This window comes from Colossoma macropomum, unplaced genomic scaffold (assembly GCF_904425465.1).
Source record: "Colossoma macropomum unplaced genomic scaffold, Colossoma_macropomum, whole genome shotgun sequence".
NCBI classification, from domain to species: domain Eukaryota; kingdom Metazoa; phylum Chordata; class Actinopteri; order Characiformes; family Serrasalmidae; genus Colossoma; species Colossoma macropomum.
The window spans coordinates 33,964,592-33,985,763 of record NW_023494801.1 but is presented as its reverse complement, the minus strand read 5'-3'; the positions used below and the strand labels follow the sequence as shown (position 1 = coordinate 33,985,763).

The 21,172-nt window shown below is 38.8% G+C and overlaps 1 protein-coding gene across 1 annotated transcript; it reads right to left on the bottom strand.

Moving 5' to 3' along the window:
• Positions 1-448: 448 nt before the first annotated feature.
• On the bottom strand, positions 449-15,871 carry LOC118821012 (scavenger receptor cysteine-rich type 1 protein M130-like). The gene is made up of 6 exons (XM_036589421.1): positions 15,774-15,871; positions 6,317-6,349; positions 5,917-6,231; positions 2,085-2,234; positions 1,207-1,371; positions 449-1,012 (listed from the first exon to the last, which is right to left on the bottom strand). The coding sequence occupies exons 1-6, from the start codon at positions 15,820-15,822 to the stop codon at positions 813-815; spliced, it is 912 nt and encodes a 303-aa protein (XP_036445314.1). The 5' UTR covers positions 15,823-15,871; the 3' UTR covers positions 449-812.
• Positions 15,872-21,172: the final 5,301 nt, after the last annotated feature.

The following is a 21,172-nucleotide window of genomic DNA, read 5'->3' as shown; positions in this document are numbered from 1 at the left end:
ACGCAAGCTTTAGACTCCTGCTAATGTAAGCCAGCATGTTGAATCAAGGCCGTCTCTAGCGCATTAGCAAATGCAACTGACTGTAACTAACGTTGGGTGTCTTATATCAAATCAGTCGCTTACAATAGCAGATTGTTGGCTTCAGACCAATAGATTTTTGAGCCTTGAAAGCTAGTTTAGCTGGTTGAAGTGAAGTAACACCGCTAATGTAATTCGTATTTTCTCATTAAAAGACAGGAACCAAATTAATTATACAGACAGTGAACATTTATATCGCTGCTTCGGAAGAAATCTTGTATCTCCATTTTTGTCGTTTTTTCGTTTTTGACAATTTGAAAATGCCTGTTACCTTTTATATTGTGTTTTGATTTCATGATGAAAGAAATGGCCCAAAATGACTTGGAAAAAAATCTGGTTCCATTGACTTACATTAAGAGTAACAGGTTTTTTCCTTCTCCAGCAAAGTTACCATTTTGGACATACAAGGTTTTCTTCTGACAACAGCGATATGTTATTAAGAGTAGCCAGTTAAATATACTGAGCTTTCAATGCTAGAGTTTAAATCTTGCTGTTTTCTCCCAGGAAACTTTACATCCAACATTGGTACGTTTCCCACTGTTTTACATCACGCACTGACGTCACTCATAGACTGGTGAAATGAACACAATGGGAAGCACTAACATTGTTCCACAGCAGCCACACTGACAAGGCTGTCTCAGAATGGCATTACTAGGCCCGATTAATCCGTTGACTACTATTGATACATTTAAAGTGAGGTTCACTGAATCATTGACATTTTTCAGTTTACGATACTAATCTACGTTTGCATAAATTTGTTTGTCCTCATAGTCGTTGTCTACGGCTCTTTCCTCTGCTTCTGCATTCCTGTATATGTAGTCCTCATTAGAGACATCTGAATCCTCTCTCTGGTGGACCCAGACTTCTGCATTTTCATAATCGTCATCTTCCGTCTCGTTCCCTGTATTGGTAATCCCACTTGTGGTTTTGGCACCTAAGTAACGATTGTGTCAAATTACATTTGCAAAAAAATGAAACACTAACCTTATTAACCAAATGTTACAGTGGAGCATTTTCCTACACAGTTTTACTATTATGTACATTTTTAACAACAAAAACTCTTATTTGGATTGTTGAAATTGCTTCATTCCATGTACTGTCCTGCACAATTTACATAAATTTGCTTACCCGCATAGTCATTGCAGACATTCTCCTCAGCGCCTACATTAGTGTAGTCTTCACTAGAATTGTCTGAATCTTCTTTCTGGTGAAAAACGGTTTCTGCATTTTCATAAACTTTGTCGTCATCCATCTCAGTCCTCCCTCCGGTATCCCTGTATGTGTTTTTGGCACCTACAGAAGGATTGTGTGAAAAAACTTAACTTGCTGCAATATGAAAACTGGTTAGCTGGTTAGATTTTATGGCAGCAAATTTGTCTACACCAAACACTGGATGTTATATACAAAGAGCCTCCGTTTAGTTTTTCAAAGGATTGTTTAATGAACATAATACAGGGTGATTCGAAAAGATTCGTCCAATTTTAAAATGATTTATTTCACTTGTAAATCATTACAGAACAATTCTGTAAATTGTAAATGGTTTAAGTGGGCATAAAGTTTATGTAATTTTATAAGTGCTGAATATGAACCTCCTCCAGCTGTACGGACAACATCAACGCCATAGTCAAAGTGTCGGATGTCGCTGCACTCACGGCTCTTTCAGTGCGATTTCGGAGATCATCCAGTGTTGTGGAACCAACGGCGAACGTTCTGAGCTGTTAGAGGTTCAATACTGACGAAAATCACACTGCACAGTTATGACGGATTTACTCTTATTTGAAGCGGAGAACGCAGGATGCTTTCTGCTCAGGGGTCTCATCTCCTCAGACTGAAGGGAGCCATCTTCTGGTGACAGTCAGACACTCTATGACCCCCTCTTTCAATTGGTATGTGATTGGTTCCTATAGGCGCCTCACGGTTTTAAAAATATGGCGCTTTGAAATCGGATTAATCTTTTTGAATCACCCTGTATAAATACGGTATAATTAAGAATAGAAAGTACTCACAGTGTTTATGATCCGTCTTCACAGCCATCTGGTATTTTTGCTTTTTACGTCTCTTTATGAAGAAAATGATGATTAGCACTGATATGAGTAACAGTCCTGCTGCCACTCCAGAAGCAATGAAAGGAGCCAGTGATGACTCGTGCACTTGAGCTGCACAAAAAAAACTCTGATGAGCAGATCACATCTACCTGAGAGTTGTCTGATTATAAGCAGAAATGGAAAAGAGATAAAACTAAAATAAATTTCACCTTTTTGTACAAAAGCCTTAACATGGTCAACGGCAAAAGATAGCTTAATTTCAGTTGTGACCAAATAATTAAAATATGAATACTTTTTCATTTTGTCTTAATTTTTTCTTTTTAAAAAATTCTAAACCTATTTGTTTATTCCCAGGTTTAAATGGGACCTGGAAATAAACAACAGGTCAGTCAATGTGGTCTCAAACCTTTGGACCCCACTGTATCTCAGGAACCGTGTTTAACTAGTGGGTACAGTTGAAATATCTTGAACAGCAGTAAATGAGCACAGCAGGAACATTTTAAAACATCTGCAAAATATTAGTCTGGAATTGATGACAAAAAATCCAAGAAGAATTTGTCTTAGTAGAGAGCGGAAATCATGACTGGAGACTGGAGAATCATGGTCTGGTACTGGCAGTAGTAAGACCCCTCAATTCAGTTTTGGTAAACTGAGGTAAAAGGTGACTGAGGTTTCCCTTTTGGTCCCTCTAAATGACCCAGAATGCTGTTTCAAGGTGAAGAATCCACGTTTTCACAGAGCAGGTGATGTCAACCTTCTCTCCCCATGCGACCTCTTTAGTGGGGCTGAGAGAGATGCGTGGAGCAGGTAGAGTTACTGAAAAAAAAATTATTTTTAGGCATCAGGATTTTTTTTGGGGTTAGTGGACAGTGCCAAGTCTCACATGTAGATGAATGGCCTATTTCTGCGAAGGACATTACAGTGGAGACAAGACACAACTCCGTGGGGATCATAGGTGGTTGCATCACCTGAAGTTTGGAAGGAGGTTACTGGGTGACTTACATTCAGGACATGATGGAATCACTCGGATGAAAGCATTGGCCCGAAGCTTCCTGTGGTGGCCAGGAGTGGATAAAGGCTACGTTCGCACAGCAGGTAAAAGTGGCCCAAATTTGATTTTCTCAACAAGTCCGATTTTTTTTTTTCGTTTGGTTGTTCACAATATCTTTTAAATGTGATTTGTATCACACAGAACAATGCTTCACGTGGCTCATCCAGAGGTAAACAATCACGACTGCCAAAGAATGCCAGTAGCTCACAGAGGGTTCAGCTTCATCTTCTCCAGCATCACAGGAGCCATCATGAAGCTTCACTGACTGACAGCTGGGCTCATCACCCAAAATCTGTTTGAGCTCACTGTAAAAAGGACACGTTATTCGGGCACGGTCCACATCCTCGGATTCTTTAAACTTTGCTGTCAGACTTCTCGTAGACGCTGCAGCCTCATTCTCCTAGAGCTGCGTTCGTCCATTTCTTTCAAAATCTCTTCAAACGTGGAGCGGTTGCGATAAGTGCCTTCTGATTTTTCAGTACACAAACATGAGCCTAATTGTTTATGAGGTCTCGGCAGTGCGAAATGATAACGAGCGTCAAGTTGGATTGACGTAAAAGTATGAATTCCGATCTGGCTGTTCAGACTGAGTCGCATCGCTGCATATCGGATATGGATTGGATTTCAGTACCATATATAAAAGCGTCTCAAATTGGAATAGAAAATATCAGATTAAATGTGTTTTTTGCTGTTCAACACTGCCACAAAGATGACACATCTGTGTCACATATGGAGTAAAAGATCGGATTTGGGTCACTTTTACCTGCTGTGTAAACGTAGCCGAAGATATTCAGAAATTGTCTTGTCTTGTGAAACCAGACTGGCTGCAGCAGAGGTAGGGCGGGTCCTCGGTAGGACTGTCCTGTGAAGACTCCTCTTTAGTAGCCTATTGGTCACACAAATGGAACAGTCCTAACAAGGCTGCATGGTGACGTCGCCAGAGTGGCACGATAAATCACGAGGGAGCTGGTGAGAGAAAATGGAGCCTGTTCCATTGTGTTTGTTGCTTTTCCATTTTGAAAAAGCAACAAATGGAGATGTTTTTTATGTAGTAAGATAAACTACATACACACAAATACTTCTAAATAAAATTGGAACGGCCCGCTATGACATAGCAGCAGAGAGATGCAGCTTACCTCTGCTGCAGCCTAGGCTTTGGAACGCAGCTAGTGATTGAATGCATGCCAGCAGAATTGTTTTTGAAGCATCAACCACACACACGTCTGTCACTGCTGAAGCCGGACGTGTTGGAGGTTATTCCCAAGCACCAGCTACAACAACAGAACGCTCATGACAAGTAACCATGTTTGGATGTTCAGTCTGGAAGAGAAGAGAACCCTTTGACCTGCCTTATAGAAATCGGGCCATGCCAAGTTAGAGTACGTATAGATCACAGGTTGACATCAAGCTCTTCAGAACAGCAGAGTGAGGGAAACAGTGCCTTTCTGGACTATTGACCTGACTGTGGAGTTTAGATGGGTAGAGCATCTGACAAACATGTTCATCCTGACCCGTCTGAGGAAGTGCAAGCTGAACAATCGTCAGTATTTAAGTCTTTATAGAAGAACTGAGTAGAGAAGCACAAGTTCAATGTGCTAGGAGCCTCATAATGTACATATGAAGCTCATAATGTACACATCAGGGCAGATTTAGCCCTGGGTGTGTTCTGGATTTGGGGAAATCAATTTTATTCAGTAGTCATGAATGTGGAGTGGGTTTGTTTAGTGCTGTGGGTTAAAATCTGTGGTGGGAGGAGTGTGGTATATTTATGCCTTTGTATTGAATGTAGAACAGTATTGTTTATTGCAGACATGTACAGTGTACCTTTTAAGAGATCTGCAAGTTCGACATAACAGTAGCAAAACTTTGGTTCGTATATCTCCCTGTCTTTCTGTTGTCAAAATTGTAATTTGACATTGTTTTGATTATTCTGAGTACACTAGCTTAGCTCCTCTGCTAAGGTACTGTGTGTCTGTGTGTTCAGGAATTCACGTAGCTCCACATTTGTTCGTATTGTGATTGTGTTAGTAAAAGACGGTGGACAAGAATAACCTTTAACAGGCACTTTGGTTTGAATGTGGTAAGCATGGTATGGCTTTTCAATGTAATTACTGTCCTGCATGTATCTGGAATGGTTAACCAGATTAAAAAACAAAAAGCTTTCTTAAACAACATATCCCTGTACTTTACTTACCTGTGCATATTTTTATTTGTATGATCTGGCTGTTAATATATTTCTGCTATAGTTAATCTAATTCTCATTGTAGGTGATTATCATATCAATTTTATGTTTCAAATCACTAAAATAATTTACAAGTAAACAGGAAAAACAGGTTATTTAGGAATATGTTCTAGTGTGGAGAGTTTAATGTAAAAAGCCTCCATTAGTGCTTGTGTGTCTGTTAACAACTTGCAGTTTGGTGGCAGGCGCTGACGCTACACATGAAGACTTTATATTTTCCTGAATGTTTTATGAAAGCTTCTACAACAGTCTTCATTTAAAACATTGTAATGTTTACATTGACCTCCTTCAAGACCTAGTGAGTAAGATTTGGCTGAGCTAAGAGAACTAATGTTTATGCAGCCACTTTTTTACGCAGAGTAGCTCACAGAGTGGTGGAGTTCTTCTATTTCAGCGTTATATATTTGTATGTTTACTGACCAGATAATTGATTAGAGGGATCAGTGCAGCAGCAATATCAATATTACATGGTTATGAATTGAAAATGAGGTTTTCCTTACTTGAGCAGATAACACCAGCATCTTCACCATGACTGCAGTTGTGTGTGTAAAATCCACTATGAGAGCAATTAGAGAGAGAGCTTTCATTTCCAGAACAGCCAACATCATCCAGCAGTATTGGATCACTTCCCTGACCAAAGTGGGCACTGTGAGTGGCGTTGACCGCTCTGCCACATCTCATCTCTCTGCACACCACCGCTGCATCATTGATGTCCCAGTTATTGTCACACACTGTTCCCCACTGGCTGTTATAATAGACCTCCACTCTACCAGAACATGAGTCATTTCCTTTGACGAGTCTTATATTTGAGTCGTCTGTCAAAAATAAAGAATAATGAAGACGTTTAAAAGAGAGTCTCCACAGTTTTCCAGTGTGTAATTTATATAAAAGGAAACTTACCAGCCCACATTGAAACACCAAAAATGCTGGTTACTGAAACAAAGAAGGGATTTGTTGTTAAACCAACAGTTAGAGCTGAGACACAAACATTTCATTCAGTTGTCATAATTGTAGAAGCTTCCAAGACGGGTTCAGCATTTTTAATCCTCAGTGTGTTATTCACGTACCTTGAATTTCAGACTAATTTGAAGAAGGTTGGAAACAATGCCCTGATGGAGAGGTTAATTTTTTTGGATTGGGCAGGTTGGATTGAAATGATGAACAAGGCAAAAACATACCCACCTGGACTGACAGTGGAAATACAGGAATTATGGATGAGTGTGATTTTGTTTAGTGATGAAAGTGTTATGAACAAAAAAAGTTAAGTTGTAAGAAAAGACATGATCACTAAATTTTGAGAGCCTGTTGGTGTACTGAAAATGGTCTTCAGTTTATGGATATTTCTGAGATTAGTCGGGACGATGCTGTCAGTCATACTGGGCCAAAAAATAATTTGCATACATTTCTATAGGAAGGTAGTTCATTAACACCAACACAAAATACTGTTTAGACTGTCTGTAAAAAGTCCAGAAAGATCTGCTTTTGATTTTAAGTGTTTGAAGAGTGCTATAGGGAATTTGATTGCCTGTTTGTAAAGGTCTAGAAGGGGCACTTTCTCTGGTTTTACTTTAAATGGCAAAGATGAAACCTCATGTTTGAGTTTGAAATCTTTTATTACCATTCTTTAACCAATGTATCTCAGTGAAATACCTCCAAGCTAATATTTTAGTTTGCAGAAAAACCTTTGTCTTTATAGACTAAAAAAATCTGATTAAAGCCTTCTGTGTCTAAACATTAGAGGCCTGTTTGCCTCTGCTACACAATGCAGTACCACATTGCAATAACAACTGATCTGTGCCAGACAGGAGTGCATGCTTACATTTAAAAATAGATTATTTAATAGATGATAGAAATTCTGTTTTGTTAAAAAAACTACTCTGCTTTCGCCACAAGAGGGTGCAGTTCCAAGTTTTTCAACATGATTAGAGAGGTTGGGGTCAAGAAGTGAAATGAGTCATCAGATATACTTTAGCAACATCTGAAACGTGGAGTTATATGCTCACTGTTTGAGTGGAGCGACCGGCGATCTGTTCTCCTGTGACCAAGTGTGAGTGATGAGATCAGTGGTGTAACTGTACTGTCCTACAGTGAACTCACCTCTTATCTAACATTCTAACCAGCTTTAGCAGCGTTAAATCACGTCTGCTCCTCACAACTACAGCACTGTTACAGTGCTCAGTCGTATTTTAGTATTAGTGCTTCCCAAGCAACGAAAGTGAAAGAAAGAAGTGGGTTCATGTTCATTACAGCCCTGATTTAAAGTAAACTGTGGGATGCTGTATGTGTGAAATGGGAGAGTGAGAGAATGCTAGCTTCGTAGGCTAGCTGTTTTTAGCAGATGGCTAACTTAAGCAGCGCTCTGTCACTCACACAACACGGGTTGAAGTTACTGTAGCTCAAACAAGACACAAAAGCGCTGATTTCAGTTGAAACGTACCTAAAAGGAGGACTCTGTTTGTCTGGTGTGAGAGAATCACACTGCAGTTAATGCTTTTACACAGCGAGAGTCAGATATGCTGCGGTTCACCCCTCAAACTGCTACGATAGTATAGAGAAACCCAGTCTTCTGCTAGCTGGTGTCTGAATACTGTGATCCACTCTGACATGGATGTGGTGGGACTGATGGCAGTAAGGCGGTGTGATCCGTCACTGATGAACCGAGCCAGCTAATGTTTGCTGTTCGTACTAAGCTGAATTTGCTGAGAAACTAAACAGTTTAGCGTTCGTCACCAGACAGCTAAAATAATCCTTTCTTAAATTATGAACATTACAAAAACTGCGGCTGTGCTTTTCCAGCTGGTAAAAACAGCCAACCAGAAACTTTCTCCCACTCTCCCACGACAGATTTGTGAAATGTTCCACTGTTTGGTGAGTGAGTGTCATTTTCTGACCATAAAGGATAGTTTAAAATAGCAGTTAATCACTCAGGAGCGAAAAATCAGCCTTCAAACTTGAAAGAGATAATGATTTGACATCTATCACGATACATATCAATATCAAACGTATCGCCCAGCCCTAGTAACACACAAAATCTAGATGTTATGAAGCAAATGTTAGCCTTCAGTCTTCTATTTGGCTGTCTATGTTTCATTCTTTGGAATATGAATTGCTTTTTATTTAAGCAAAAATCTTATGATAATTTAAATTTCAGTAATACAAACATCATTATTGGTTGCATATTGCTTGCATGAAATAACTACACTGAGTTTGTCGTGCTAGCATCACCAAACATCTTCATGAGGTCTGAAGAGTGACTGTAGGCATAAAAAAGAAAATAAACCAGTTCTCAACATGTAGTAAGAAATTTAGTCACTACACAGAAATCAGCAGTTTGGTTCTGACGAAATATAAAAAAATGATGTGAATTTATGGCAGAATACCCCAGATTTGTAAAGGCTACACTTCTAAAACTTGTTAGCGTGAAAAACACAAAGACCAAATAGTACAGAAGCAGCAAATTTCAGGGAGGATATTTTGTGTTTAAATGAGTTGAACATAGCTCTAGTAAGCAAGGAAATTACTTCAAGGACTTGTTGTATTCAGATGTTGTTTTAACTGCAAACCAAAGGTCCCTAAATTATGTACACTGACTGACCACTTCATTATGTCCTTGTATTTCCACTCACTGTCCATTTTCTTAGTTCTGCTTACCATGTAATTAATAAATCAGGACAAAACTTGGCAAAGAAATTGAAACAGTAGGTGATATGCAAATAAAAACAGAAGGAAATTATTTATAACTTTGATATACATATACACAGACTGGCCACCTCATTAGGTCCACCTCCTTGTTTCTGCACTCATTATCCCTTTTATCAGCTTCACTGACCATATAGGAGCACTCTGTAGTTCTACAGTTACAGACTGTAGTTCATATATTTCTCTGCATACTTCGTTATCCCTTTAAACCCTGTCCAATTGCCAGGACCCCCACAGGACCACCACAGAGCAGGTATTATTATTGAGTGGTGTATCATTCTCAGAAGTGCAGTGACACAAATCTAAGCTTACAGGTTCAAACCAGAGATCTCCAACATACCATCCATCATACCCGGCTCTAAATTTCATGAATGTTTTGAGAGATAAAGTTAAATAACTAGGAAAACTTGAATATTGATTTGAATTAATTTAACAAAAAGTATTGTCTCTTGGTGATAGAATGTCTGTGATGAATATTACAGACACAGCTCTGCAGGTCTTTTGCTGTTTATACAGGGGTTTTGTTTTATCCGTCTGTTCAGGCCACATGCAGCTCTAACTGAGTTTTCTTGGTCTCCCAGATCTTGCCTTGACTTCCACTGTTCCCCTTAAGTGCCGTTTGTTAACATTTTGGATGGTGGAGATTGCGAGCTGATAGGAAGCTGCTAGCTTTGATGTGTTTTTATAGTTTCCCCTGACTTGTAGACATCAGTTAGCTTCATTTCCAGATCCTCAGTCAGCTGCTTAGAAGAGCCCATGGTTGTTGAGTCTTAGCACAAGGTTTTAAGTGCCACAGAAATTATTACACTCCGACACATCCTAATGTCAGTTCTTGATCTGCCTGTCAGTTCTAATGAGTCAGTTAATACTCTAACAAGTTAATTAAGTGGTCCCACTTTATATTAAGTGTCTCTAATAACTGTGTAGTTACACATGAATACCATATGCAGCTACACTGTAACTGCTGATGGTTTAGTCACTGTTACAGATGGATTACAGAAGTACAGCCTATGTAATTACACATGCGCATCAACTTCAGTGTTGCCTTATGTAATTATACAAGTGTATCTTCTACACAGGAACTTTTCTGTAGTTTAGTGTTAAAGTTACACTTTAAAATAAGTGGACGGTTGCTGTGTAGTTGTTACGTAGGTACTGTGTAATAATGGAGTGGTAATATAGACATTGCTTTGGGGGAAATGCAACACATTTAATTAATGTTATAAAAGTTACATTTTAAGAGAAGGGGACATCTGCTGTACTGTCACATATCACTGTTCCTCGTATCTCCAAAATGGTAACTTTACAGGAGAAGAAAAAACCTACTTTATGTTTAATGTAAGTCAATGGAACCAGACGTCTTGGGCTGTTTCTTTTGGTCCATTTATCATGAAATTTACACAGTGTTATTACACTTGTGTAATTACATGAGGCAAAACTGAAGTTGATACACGTGTAATTACATAAGCTGCACTACTGTAATCCATCTGTAACAGTGACTAAATTATTAGTAGTTACATGGTTGTTGCATATGTTGTTCACATGTAACTACACAGTTATTAGAGACACTTAATAAAAACTGGGACCAATTAAGTTCTGAGATTTTACAAAAGTGCCCAAACCTTTACTTGTTCTTTTGGATTAACAAGGCGATGTTGTGTCAAATATTCATACCAGCAAACCAGGTGTGCAACAGACTGCTAGAACTGCTGGTCTGTCATGAGAGCTGACCAGAATAAAGCACGCTAGCAGTACGAAACAGTTTGGCCAGACGTGTCTGTGGCTACAGCACCTCTTGCTGCAACACTCAATGCAACTCATGCTTGCCTTGCATTATGAATTGCGACATGGCAAATTTAAGAAAGCTAATGTTTGCTGTTTGTATTAAGCTGATGCTCTTGAGAAACGAAACAGTTCAGCACTTGTAACCAGACAGCCGAGCACTCCTCACCAGGCAGCTAAAAATGTTTTCTTTCTTAAATTATGAAAAATATACATTTATTTATTTTGTTGTTTATACAGGGGTTTTGTTCTATCCGTCTGTTCAGGCCACATGCAGCTCTATCTAAAAGTTTTCTTGGTCTCCCAGATCTTGCCTTGACTTCCACTGTTCCCCTTAAGTGCCGTTTGTTAACATTTTGGATGGTGGAGATTGCGAGCTGATAGGAAGCTGCTAGCTTTGATGTGTTTTTATAGATTCCCCTGACTTGTAGACATCAGTTAGCTTCATTTCCAGATCCTCAGTCAGCTGCTTAGAAGAGCCCATGGTTGTTGAGTCTTAGCACAAGGTTTGAAGTGCCACAGAAATTATTACACTCCGTGTTGATACACATGTGATTACAGAAGCTGTACTACTGTAATCCATCTGTAACAGGGACTAAATTATTATTAGTTACATTGTTGTTGCATATGTTGTTCACATGTAACTACACAGTTATTAGAGACACTAATATGAAAGTGGGCCCAATTAAGTTCTGAGACTTTGTAAAAGTGCCCAAAGCTTTGCACATGCCACAACTTTATTTTTAAAGCTACTCAAATATGAAGTAACTGTGCGATTAAATAATAAAAAAAAATTGTTTGCAGCGGGGAGCCCAACATTCTGTAGGTTTATACTTTATATTGATGGTTTTTAAGAACCATTTATACTTACTGTCCAATTTATTAGACATTCCTTCCTTTTAGCTCCTTTTTTGCTGGTGTAGAGTTGTGACAGAAAACATACTCAACACAAGTACACAGATGCAAATAATACCCAGTCGAAGCATTACCAACACACAGTCCTGCTGTACAAGCTCAATATGCGTTCTTAAGTTATTGTGGCAGCTAAAGCACTCAGTACTTAAGGGGGGCCATAGAGGACAAACGTCTGTAATCAGGATCTGCTCTTATTCCAGCAGCTAATTATGTGGACAGTAGAAGAATGGGTGCTGCTTTACTTGTTCTTTTGTTGTGTCAAATATTCATACCAACAAACCAGGTGTGCAACAGACTGCTGGTCTGTCATGACAGCTGACCAGAATAAAGCGCACTAGCAGTACGAAACAGTTTGGCCAGACATGTCTATGGCTACAGCACCTCTTGCTGCAACACTCAATGCAACTCATGCTTGCCTTGCATTATGAATTGCGACATGACAAATTTAAGAAAGCACGGCGTATGAAACAGTTAGCATTCACATACTTACACTGATCAGGCATAACATTATGTCCACCTCCTTGTTTCTACGCTCATTGTCCATTTTATCAGCTCCACTTACTATATAGGTGCACTTTGTAGTTCTACAGTTACAGACTGTAGTCCATCTGTTTCTCTGATACTTTGTTAGCCCCCTTTTACCCTGTTCTTCAGTGGTCAGGACCCCCATGGACCCTCACAGAGCAGGTACTATTTGGGTGGTGGGTCATTCTCAGCACTGCAGTAACACTGACGTGGTGGTGGTGTGTTAGTGTGTGTTGTGCTGGTGCGAGTGGATCAGACACAGCAGTGCTGCTGGAGTTTTTAAACACTGTGTCCACTTACTGTCCACTCTATTAGACACTCCTACCTTGTCAGTCCACCTTGTAGATGTAAAGTCAGAGACGATAGCTCATCTGCTGCTGCACAGTTTGTGTTGGTCATCCTCTAGTCCTTCATCAGTGGTCACAGGACGCTGCCCACAGGACGCTGTTGGCTGGATATTTTGGTTGGTGGACTATTCTCAGTCCAGCAGTGACACTGAGGTGTTTAAAAACTCCAGCAGCACTGCTGTGTCTGATCCACTCAGACCAGCACAACACACACTAACACGCCACCACCACATCAGTGTTACTGCAGTGCTGAGAATGATCCACCACCCAAATAGCACCTGCTCTGTGAGGGTCCATGGGGGTCCTGACCACTGAAGAACAGGGTAAAAGGGGGCTAACAAAGTATGCAGAGAAACAGATGGACTACAGTCTGTAACTGTAGAACTACACAGTGCACCTATATAGTAAGTGGAGCTGATAAAATGGACAATGAGCGTAGAAACAAGGATATATTGTCATAATGTTTTGCCTGATTAGTGTATGTGAAGTATATTTCAGGTCTTAGCGACTATAACCTGCCTTTTTGCAGTTTGTGTAAGCCATCCTCTAGCCTTTCAATCACTGGCCACATAGCTGCTCTTGTCTAGATATTTTTGGATGGTGCTCCACTCTCAACCTAGCAGTTATACCAACACCACACACACACACTACCATATCAAAGTCACTGCTGTGCTGAGAGTGGACCGCCACCCAAATAATATCTGGACAACAGCAGCACTGTGGTCAGAAACTGACCAGTGATGAATGAGGTGGAGGGAGGGCTGATCAATTGTGCAGCAACAGACGGACAGAATTGGAAAGTCAGTAATTGTACACTTGCAGATTTTAGCCAGATCATTCTCTATTTGGAGTGGGAATTCAGGTCGATACATTTCTTAAGAAAAGTATTCTTTTCATCCCCAAACTAAACATTCTTAATATGTTCATGAACATCTCCTGTTATCATATATGCAAAAAAGGAGATTAACTCCAAACATATTTTACAGTCCCTGGTGTTGTATGAATATGGTGTAACATCAGTGACGGTGACTCCAGTGACATTCTGGTTAAAACTGAGGATTCTGAAAATGGGCTGATTCATTGGTTGATCAGGTGACCTTGTGTAACTATTTAAAATCTGTAAAAAAAATTATAATTTGGCATTATTTTTGACAATTTTAATTACCCAGCCATTAAAGCACAAAACAACAGTGACACATAGAAGTTCTGAGCTGCCTGATAAATAAGATTATTAATAAATTAATGAAATATAGTGAGCGAGTGTGACTCGCCTTCTCACGCCTTGAGATGCTTCCTCTCTGATGAGCCTCGACCCAAAGAAGCAGTTTAATAGAGCTGAAAATATTATGTTAAAATGTAAAATAAGAGTCCTGAAAACACCAGTTACCAAATCTGACTAATGAATTTTTTAAATAAAATGTATTTTTTTAAATGTATTATAACATTAATGAAATAAAAAGTAAACACGAATCTGTTTTATACAAATTGCTAAGTTAAACCTCTTAAAAACATGTTTTACATTAAAAATGTTTCTCAAATGTTGAAAATTGTTTTTGTGACGAGCTGTTTTACAGATACAGAGCGACTTTGAAACAGTATAAAAAAGAAAAATCAGACAGTCATAAGGGAAAAGTGTTATTTAATCTTAGGTCAACTTTTTAAGCCCTGCAGCCTTTGTGACATGGCTTCCCACTGCAAATGGAGAATGACCTACCTATATGGTAGGTGTTTCTAGTGAAATTGTCAATGAGTATTGCTAAAAAGAAACACAGAACAGAACACGGCAAATTGAAAGCATTAAATAATGAATCTTATGACCTCAGGTCTAGCATTTCAGAAAAGGCATTTGCAGGAATAGTTACAAGCGTTAGAGCATTCTCTGGAACTGGAACTGACTAATTGAAGGTGAGACAAATGCATTGATTTCAGCAGTTTAAGCATCTTGTCTGTGTATTAAGAGATTATAAAAAAAAGAAAAGAAAAAAAACACCAAGACTGATTGGATGAAGCTTCACGCAAACAACTGAGAGACTCAAAACACACAAGTTGTTGTTTCCCCCACTGGGAATAAAGTGGAAAGTTTCTAACTGGCCATGCCAATGTCTACATTACCATCATACATATCCTGCTTTACTCAAAAGGAAATGAAGTCATTAACGCTTAAAGAACAACTTCATGAAGAACTGGAGGCGTCTGTTGCTAAAGTTTAGCAAAGCATCTTCTGTTTTCTGCAACCACGTCAGTTTTGTATTATTTAGAACCCATCTGTCAAACACAAGGCCTGCAGGTCAGATCAGGCCCATGACACAATCCTGTCCGGCCCACAGAAGTATTTTAATTTTCTGTTAATATTAGACGTTTCACAGTGCGCTACACTACAGTCCCCAGCATGCACTGCAATGTAATGTGCTCTGACTCTCCTACCCCAACAACAGTCTCTGGGACAGTGGTTACACTTTAGTTGTACACAATTCTGCTCAACTCCACACCTGCATTTCAGCTGCAGTTCAGCTAATATTACCACTTAACATCAGTTGAGCAGCTCAGAAACTGAGACCAAGTCTTAATGAACTTGCAGCAAAGAAAGGATGCCAGGAATCTAGTCCAAGCAAATAGGCAGGTTTAAAAGACTGAGTTTCTGGGGACATTTAAATTATAGATATTTCTAGTATTCATGTAATATTTTAAGATCTACTTTAAGTGCCTGTATTTTACTGTTGAATTTTTTTGCGTATTTTGAATAAACAGTGGCCAGTTCAGGTTATAGCACAACATTTATTAAAAATGAAAAAAACTTTTTTCACCTGCCTCACAGATTTGTTGAGATTTCTTAATGTGGCCCCTTAAGTGGTTGAGTTTGACACCTCAGATTTAGAGCATTGACTTTAAAGTTTTGAACAGCGAGTCAAAACTTTTTAACTGTAGCATATTTTTTCAGTTTCAGTATCAAAAAATATTTTGAAGGTACAGCTGTTCTAGTGAGCATCTGTCCTCTCACAAAGTCTGAAAGACTGAATAAAATGCATCTTTATAACTAAACTACAGGCACAACATATTGCTACTGGAAAAATGAATAAAATTGAATATACCAAGTATTAAAATGAGATGAGGTCTCAGCATCCTGTGCCTTAGATCCATCTTCAAGCCTTGTTCAGTTTGATTTGAGCTACAGTGTTCACTGCTGTTGTCTTTGAAGAGTTTCACTCTGAAATGCTAATGACTGTGTTGTATGAAGCTGCAGAGGCGGAGTTTCTGTTCCTCTTTTGCACTTTTTCCTGTTCTATAAGGAATTATTGACTAGAACTAAAAAACTTGCTTTTTACATTTAACGCAGAAAATTGTCTGCTGTAACAGTCCGTCTATGTTTACCAGACTTAACAGTTTGACTGGCTGAAATGAATCTGTATGTATGTTTTAGAGCATTATTGTTCATTATTTTTTTCCTAAAATTGAATAGAATTATTTTTACAGCAATTAAATGTGTGTCTTTTGTTACTATGCAACAGATTAAAAAGTGCCACTGTAAACTCTTTCTTTCTTTCTTTATGTACCACCAGTTTGAAAATTGCCTGCCCAAATCATTGCACAACAACAACAGTCTGTGGATGGTATTTTGACATGTTAGTCAACAGGTCCTTGGTCAGTGCTCTTGGTCACACTGAGCAACACAGGAAACAGCAGCACTTTACAATTACAGTGGTGCTTGAACGTTTGTGAACCCTTTAGAATTGTCTATATTTCTGCATAAATTCGACCTAAAACTTATAATAAACAATAGACTTTGTCTTTATTTATGGTGGAGAATGATCTAGTAGTACAGATCTTTGAGTGACAAAAGTGTGTAAACCTTTAGTATTAGCAGATAATTTAAAGGTGAAATTAAGAGTCAGGTGTTTTCAGTCGATGTGATGGCACTCAGGTGTGAGTGACCATCTTGTTTTATTTAAAGAACAGTGGAAGTGTATCATGGCACGAACAAAGCAGATTTCTGAGGACTTCTGAAGAGGAGTTGTTGATGCTCATTAGGCTGGAAAAGGTTACAAAACCATCTCTAAAGAGTTTGGACTCCAACAATCCACAGGAAGACAGACTGGGTACAAATGGAAGAAATTCAAGACCCTGTTATGCTCCCCAGGAGTGGTCAACCAACAAAGATCACACCAAGCGCAAGACGTGTAACAGTCCGCAAGGTCACAAAGGATCCCTGGGTAACTTCTAAGCAACTAAAGGCCTGACTCATAGTGACTAATGCTAATGCTCATGAGTGCATTATCAGGAGACCACTGAACAACAGTTGTGTGCATAGCAAGGTTGCAAGGAGAAGCTGCTGCACTCAAAAAAAAAAAACCATTTGCTCCCCGTCTGCAGTTTTCTAAAGATCACATGGACTAGCCAGAAGGCTATTGGAACAATGTTTTGTGGGTGGAAGAGACAAAGATACATCTTTTTGGTTTAAATGAGAAACATTATGTTTGGAAAAAATAAAATATTGCATAAAACCTTATGCCATCTGTGAAACATGGTGGTGGTAGTATCATGGTTTGGGCCTGTTTTACTACATCTGGGCCAGGACGGCTTTCCATCATTGATGGAACAAAGAACTGTGAATTATACCATCAAAAAGGAAAATGTCAGGACATCTGTCTGTGAGCTGAAACTCAAGAGAACGTGGGTCATGCAGCAAGACAACGACCCTAAGCTCACAAGTCGTTCTACCAAAGAAGGTTAAAAAAAAAAAGTTAATGTTTTGGAATGGCCAAGTCAAAGTCCTGACCTTAATCCTATAGAAATATAATACTTCATAATCACTTCTTGATGTATTGTGATAATACATACTTTGTCATATTATACGGTGATACATATACTGTAGACAACAAGAGCAGCCTGGAACACACCAGAGACGTTATAAAGGAGGAGACGGTCACTGGATGAAATGTCAATAGGAGCACTCAAAACACTCAACATGGCGTTCGAAATTCCCTCCCTTCAGTAGAATAGCCAGTCAGCTTGCTGGTTACACCGTGGATAGGTCAGGCACACCCTTGTTGTGGAGATCTTTGCAAGCGCAATAGCCAAATCAACCCAAAAAAAACTGTTTTGTGTGTGTTACTGAGCCAAACGCTCCAAACTATTTATGAGGGTTTTATCAGTGATTTCAAAAATGTTTTTGAAACAATAATTTGGCTTTGAGTTTAGAGTGTTTAGGTCACTCCTTACTCAAAGAGGTAGGAGGCTGGTCCTGTATGGCTGGAAATAACTGCCTGGCGGCGTTTCCAAGATGGCCGCTTAGTGAACTGACTTTCCTATAAGGTCTTTTAACACACCAAGAGATAATGAGACACGAGACAAACTTGAGGCGACATTTGCAACTTTTCGCCTCCTAATATGAACATATGGTTAGAGTTTGTGACAGAAAGCTACAATGCAAGCTCTCATTGTCTCTTCTTTCCCTGATTTGTAGGTGAAATATGTCCCACAGAATCGGAGCATCACGACATGGTGGAAGATGAGCCAGTGTGGTAAGGTAAGTGTTCCTCAGGCTGTCAATAACATGGTGTGTTCATGGTTTTCTAGTGTTGAACCAATCTTTACCAACCAATCTCACTTTTTTCAGTATTTCATTGAATTGAATTGGTTTTAGAGGACTTTTTAGTATTGACACAGTCTCAAGTACGCCTGAACAATAGGGCGGTGTAATCGATTGGTAGACAAGTAACCTGATGGCAATGTGTAAAAGGCAATAATCACCATGTTGGGAAAGAACTGAGAGAGAACTGGAGGGGACAAACTTACCGATAAACAGCTTGCTAAATATGAAAGAAAACTAAAGTTCAGGTTCCTTTAAGAAGTGTGCTGGCGACCGAATGGTCAGTCTCCTTTGTTTACCAGACAGAGAGACGTCACGAATCTGTTGGCTCTCTCTGCAGTGCATGGTAATGATAGCTTTCCCTACCCCATGGATTTTCACCCTCTACTTATTTTACTTTACGTTAAGCTTAGCTTCAGCGCATGGAACCTAAAATAAATGCTGACGTGCTTTGGAACTTAAGCTCACTTCAGGGCATTAGAACTGGGTTTTTACCCTACAGCAGCTAGCTCTAACCTGGAACTTCTAGGAGAAGTAGATAATTATTTTTATACTTTTTTTATATATTGCCCAGGCCTGGTCTCAAGATTATTACAAAGTGAATCACATCGCAAACGTGGTAGTTCTATCAAATCCTAAACCTACAGGAAGAAACAAGTTTGACATTGGAATCACATATTTGGTATCCATCCATCTGCTAAAATGCAAATGGAAGACAGTCATGTTATTAGGAAGGATTTTGACAAGTAATGAAGCAATCTGTTTTTTTGTTTTTGTTTTGTTTTTTGTTTTGTTTGTTTATTATTTTCCCAAAACAATAAAATAGACATAACTGAACAGGAGCAAACTCTGCAGCACCTTTCAGGGATTCCAAAATACTTTATTTTTAAAAGACAAATTACAAATTACAAACATATAACCATGAAACCATAAAAATTATACAGCCACACATCATTTTTTATATATATATGTTTAATGCAGACACATTCAGTTCAGGTAACTAGCAAACAGTGGTGTACATTCAAGTACCCACACTGGGTTAAATATTACTGTTAGCTGTAGCCTAAACATAGAAATATGAAGGTTGTAACTGACAAGTAACATTCTTTACTTTATATGTTTTTTTTGTTTGTTTTTTTTATAAAGTGAATCAACTTTAATCAGATGACATCTCAGAATATCAATTGGAGGAATCTGTTAGCATTAAAACGAGTCTTACGCAGGATGTGAATGCAGGCACGGATGCATTCCTGAGATCCTTTTGTTGTGGGTTTCTTCCACAAAAGTGACTAATAGCTCCCCCTTGTAGAGAATCTACAGACTTTAATTTGAATAACAGTCAGGATACTCTATCGTTGCAAACTTGGGTTGCACAATATCCTCATTAAAAGCTATGTTTAATAAAGTTGTTGGATATCGTTGTGACAATGTAAGAAGACATAAATTGTGATTACAATAGTGCAATAAAGAACAGAAAAAAAAACTCTGCTTTAAACAAATACCAAAAATACATTACCAAAGCCCCATTCATTGTTGTACAAAGTGCATTAAAAACAATGTTAAAAAATAATGAATTGCAACTTTTTGTGAACTGTAAAGCTGGTAAAACAGTCAGCTTGAACAGCTTTTTTAAATAGATCTAAAAAAAGAAAAATTATATAATGTGAAGCAGATGCCTATTTTGAATATTTGTCATTGAAAGTGGCCATACATTTTTACATTTTCTACATTTATCCTACATTTATAGATTACAGTACACAATATATACATTATTTGTACATTACACATTGTACATTCATTCTATTGTTTTTTACTTTTCCTTCATCAATTCACATTGATTCTCAGTGGTTTTCGAACTGGATAGATGAAAGAAAATGATCTGATAACAGAAACATTCAACCATGAAATAAAACATTCTAGTTTTTCATTCACCTTTTCAGTTTATTTACAGTTTAATAGCGTTATAAAATTGAGTATTTGCTAGCCGTGCATGTTATTACATTGCAGTGTTTAATGCAGTAAGAAGCTTTTTATAAGTAGCCTTTGTTCATTTAGTCCTATGTTTTGTTAGTACCAGGCATTAGCATTAAGCTCTGGCTTAAACGTAGATATTGAAGCTTCGAACAGACATTCAAAATAGCTTTCTTCAAGCCTTTTGTAGTTTCACCAGTCAAATATAGTTTAGTATCAAACAGTTTATCACTATTGTTGATGCAGTCACCCTCCTATACTGACTTTGTGTGAAACACTATATACATAACAAAAAACAAGTTTAAAGTACGAAAGTAAAACCTCATGTCTGGATTATAATTTGATTACTTATGATGCTACTTCTAAATTGAGGTTAAGTGTTCTTACTTGGTGTGGTCTACTGTCCAGCACAGTTTGCTAGTTTCAGTACATTCTAACCGAGCAATATTGTGACAGACCAGTTGTTACGTTTCAAGTAATGTATAGGAAACTAGCCAAAGAACGACAGGCTTAATCACATTTTAAGTAAGGTAGGTGTCGTCATCTGCTTCTTTTTTTTCCCCCGATTTTCTCCCCAATTTAGTCGTCTCTAATTCCACCCGCTAGTTAGGACTCCCCCAATCACATGATACTACCAACACTAGGAGGGTGAAGGCTTCCTCCGAGTCCTGTGAAGCACCACCACATCTTTTCGGACTGCTGCTCATGCAACATCATTGGACAACTGAACGCGCTCGCGGGAAAGTGCCAACCGCCAGATCTGTTATGTCAGCTAACAGACGCCTGCACTGACTAGCATTGCGTTGGGTGATGGGGGGAGACGGGGGGCCACCCTACCCACCCAGAGAGAGCGAGGCCAATTGTGCTCTCTTGGACTCCCAGCCACGGATGGCTGTAGCATCACCAGGGATCGAACTCGCAACCAGGGAT

Excerpts from the sequence above, each read along its gene's own strand:
- LOC118821012 (XM_036589421.1), bottom strand. The coding sequence starts at position 15,822 with ATGGATCTAAGGCACAGGATGCTGAGACCTCATCTCATTTTAATACTT. Across the intron at positions 6,350-15,773 it reads TCATCTCATTTTAATACTTG|TAACCAGCATTTTTGGTGTT; the intron begins GTATATTCAATT and ends TCTTTGTTTCAG. Across the intron at positions 2,235-5,916 it reads TGCTGGTGTTATCTGCTCAA|CTCAAGTGCACGAGTCATCA; the intron begins GTAAGGAAAACC and ends TTTTTTGTGCAG.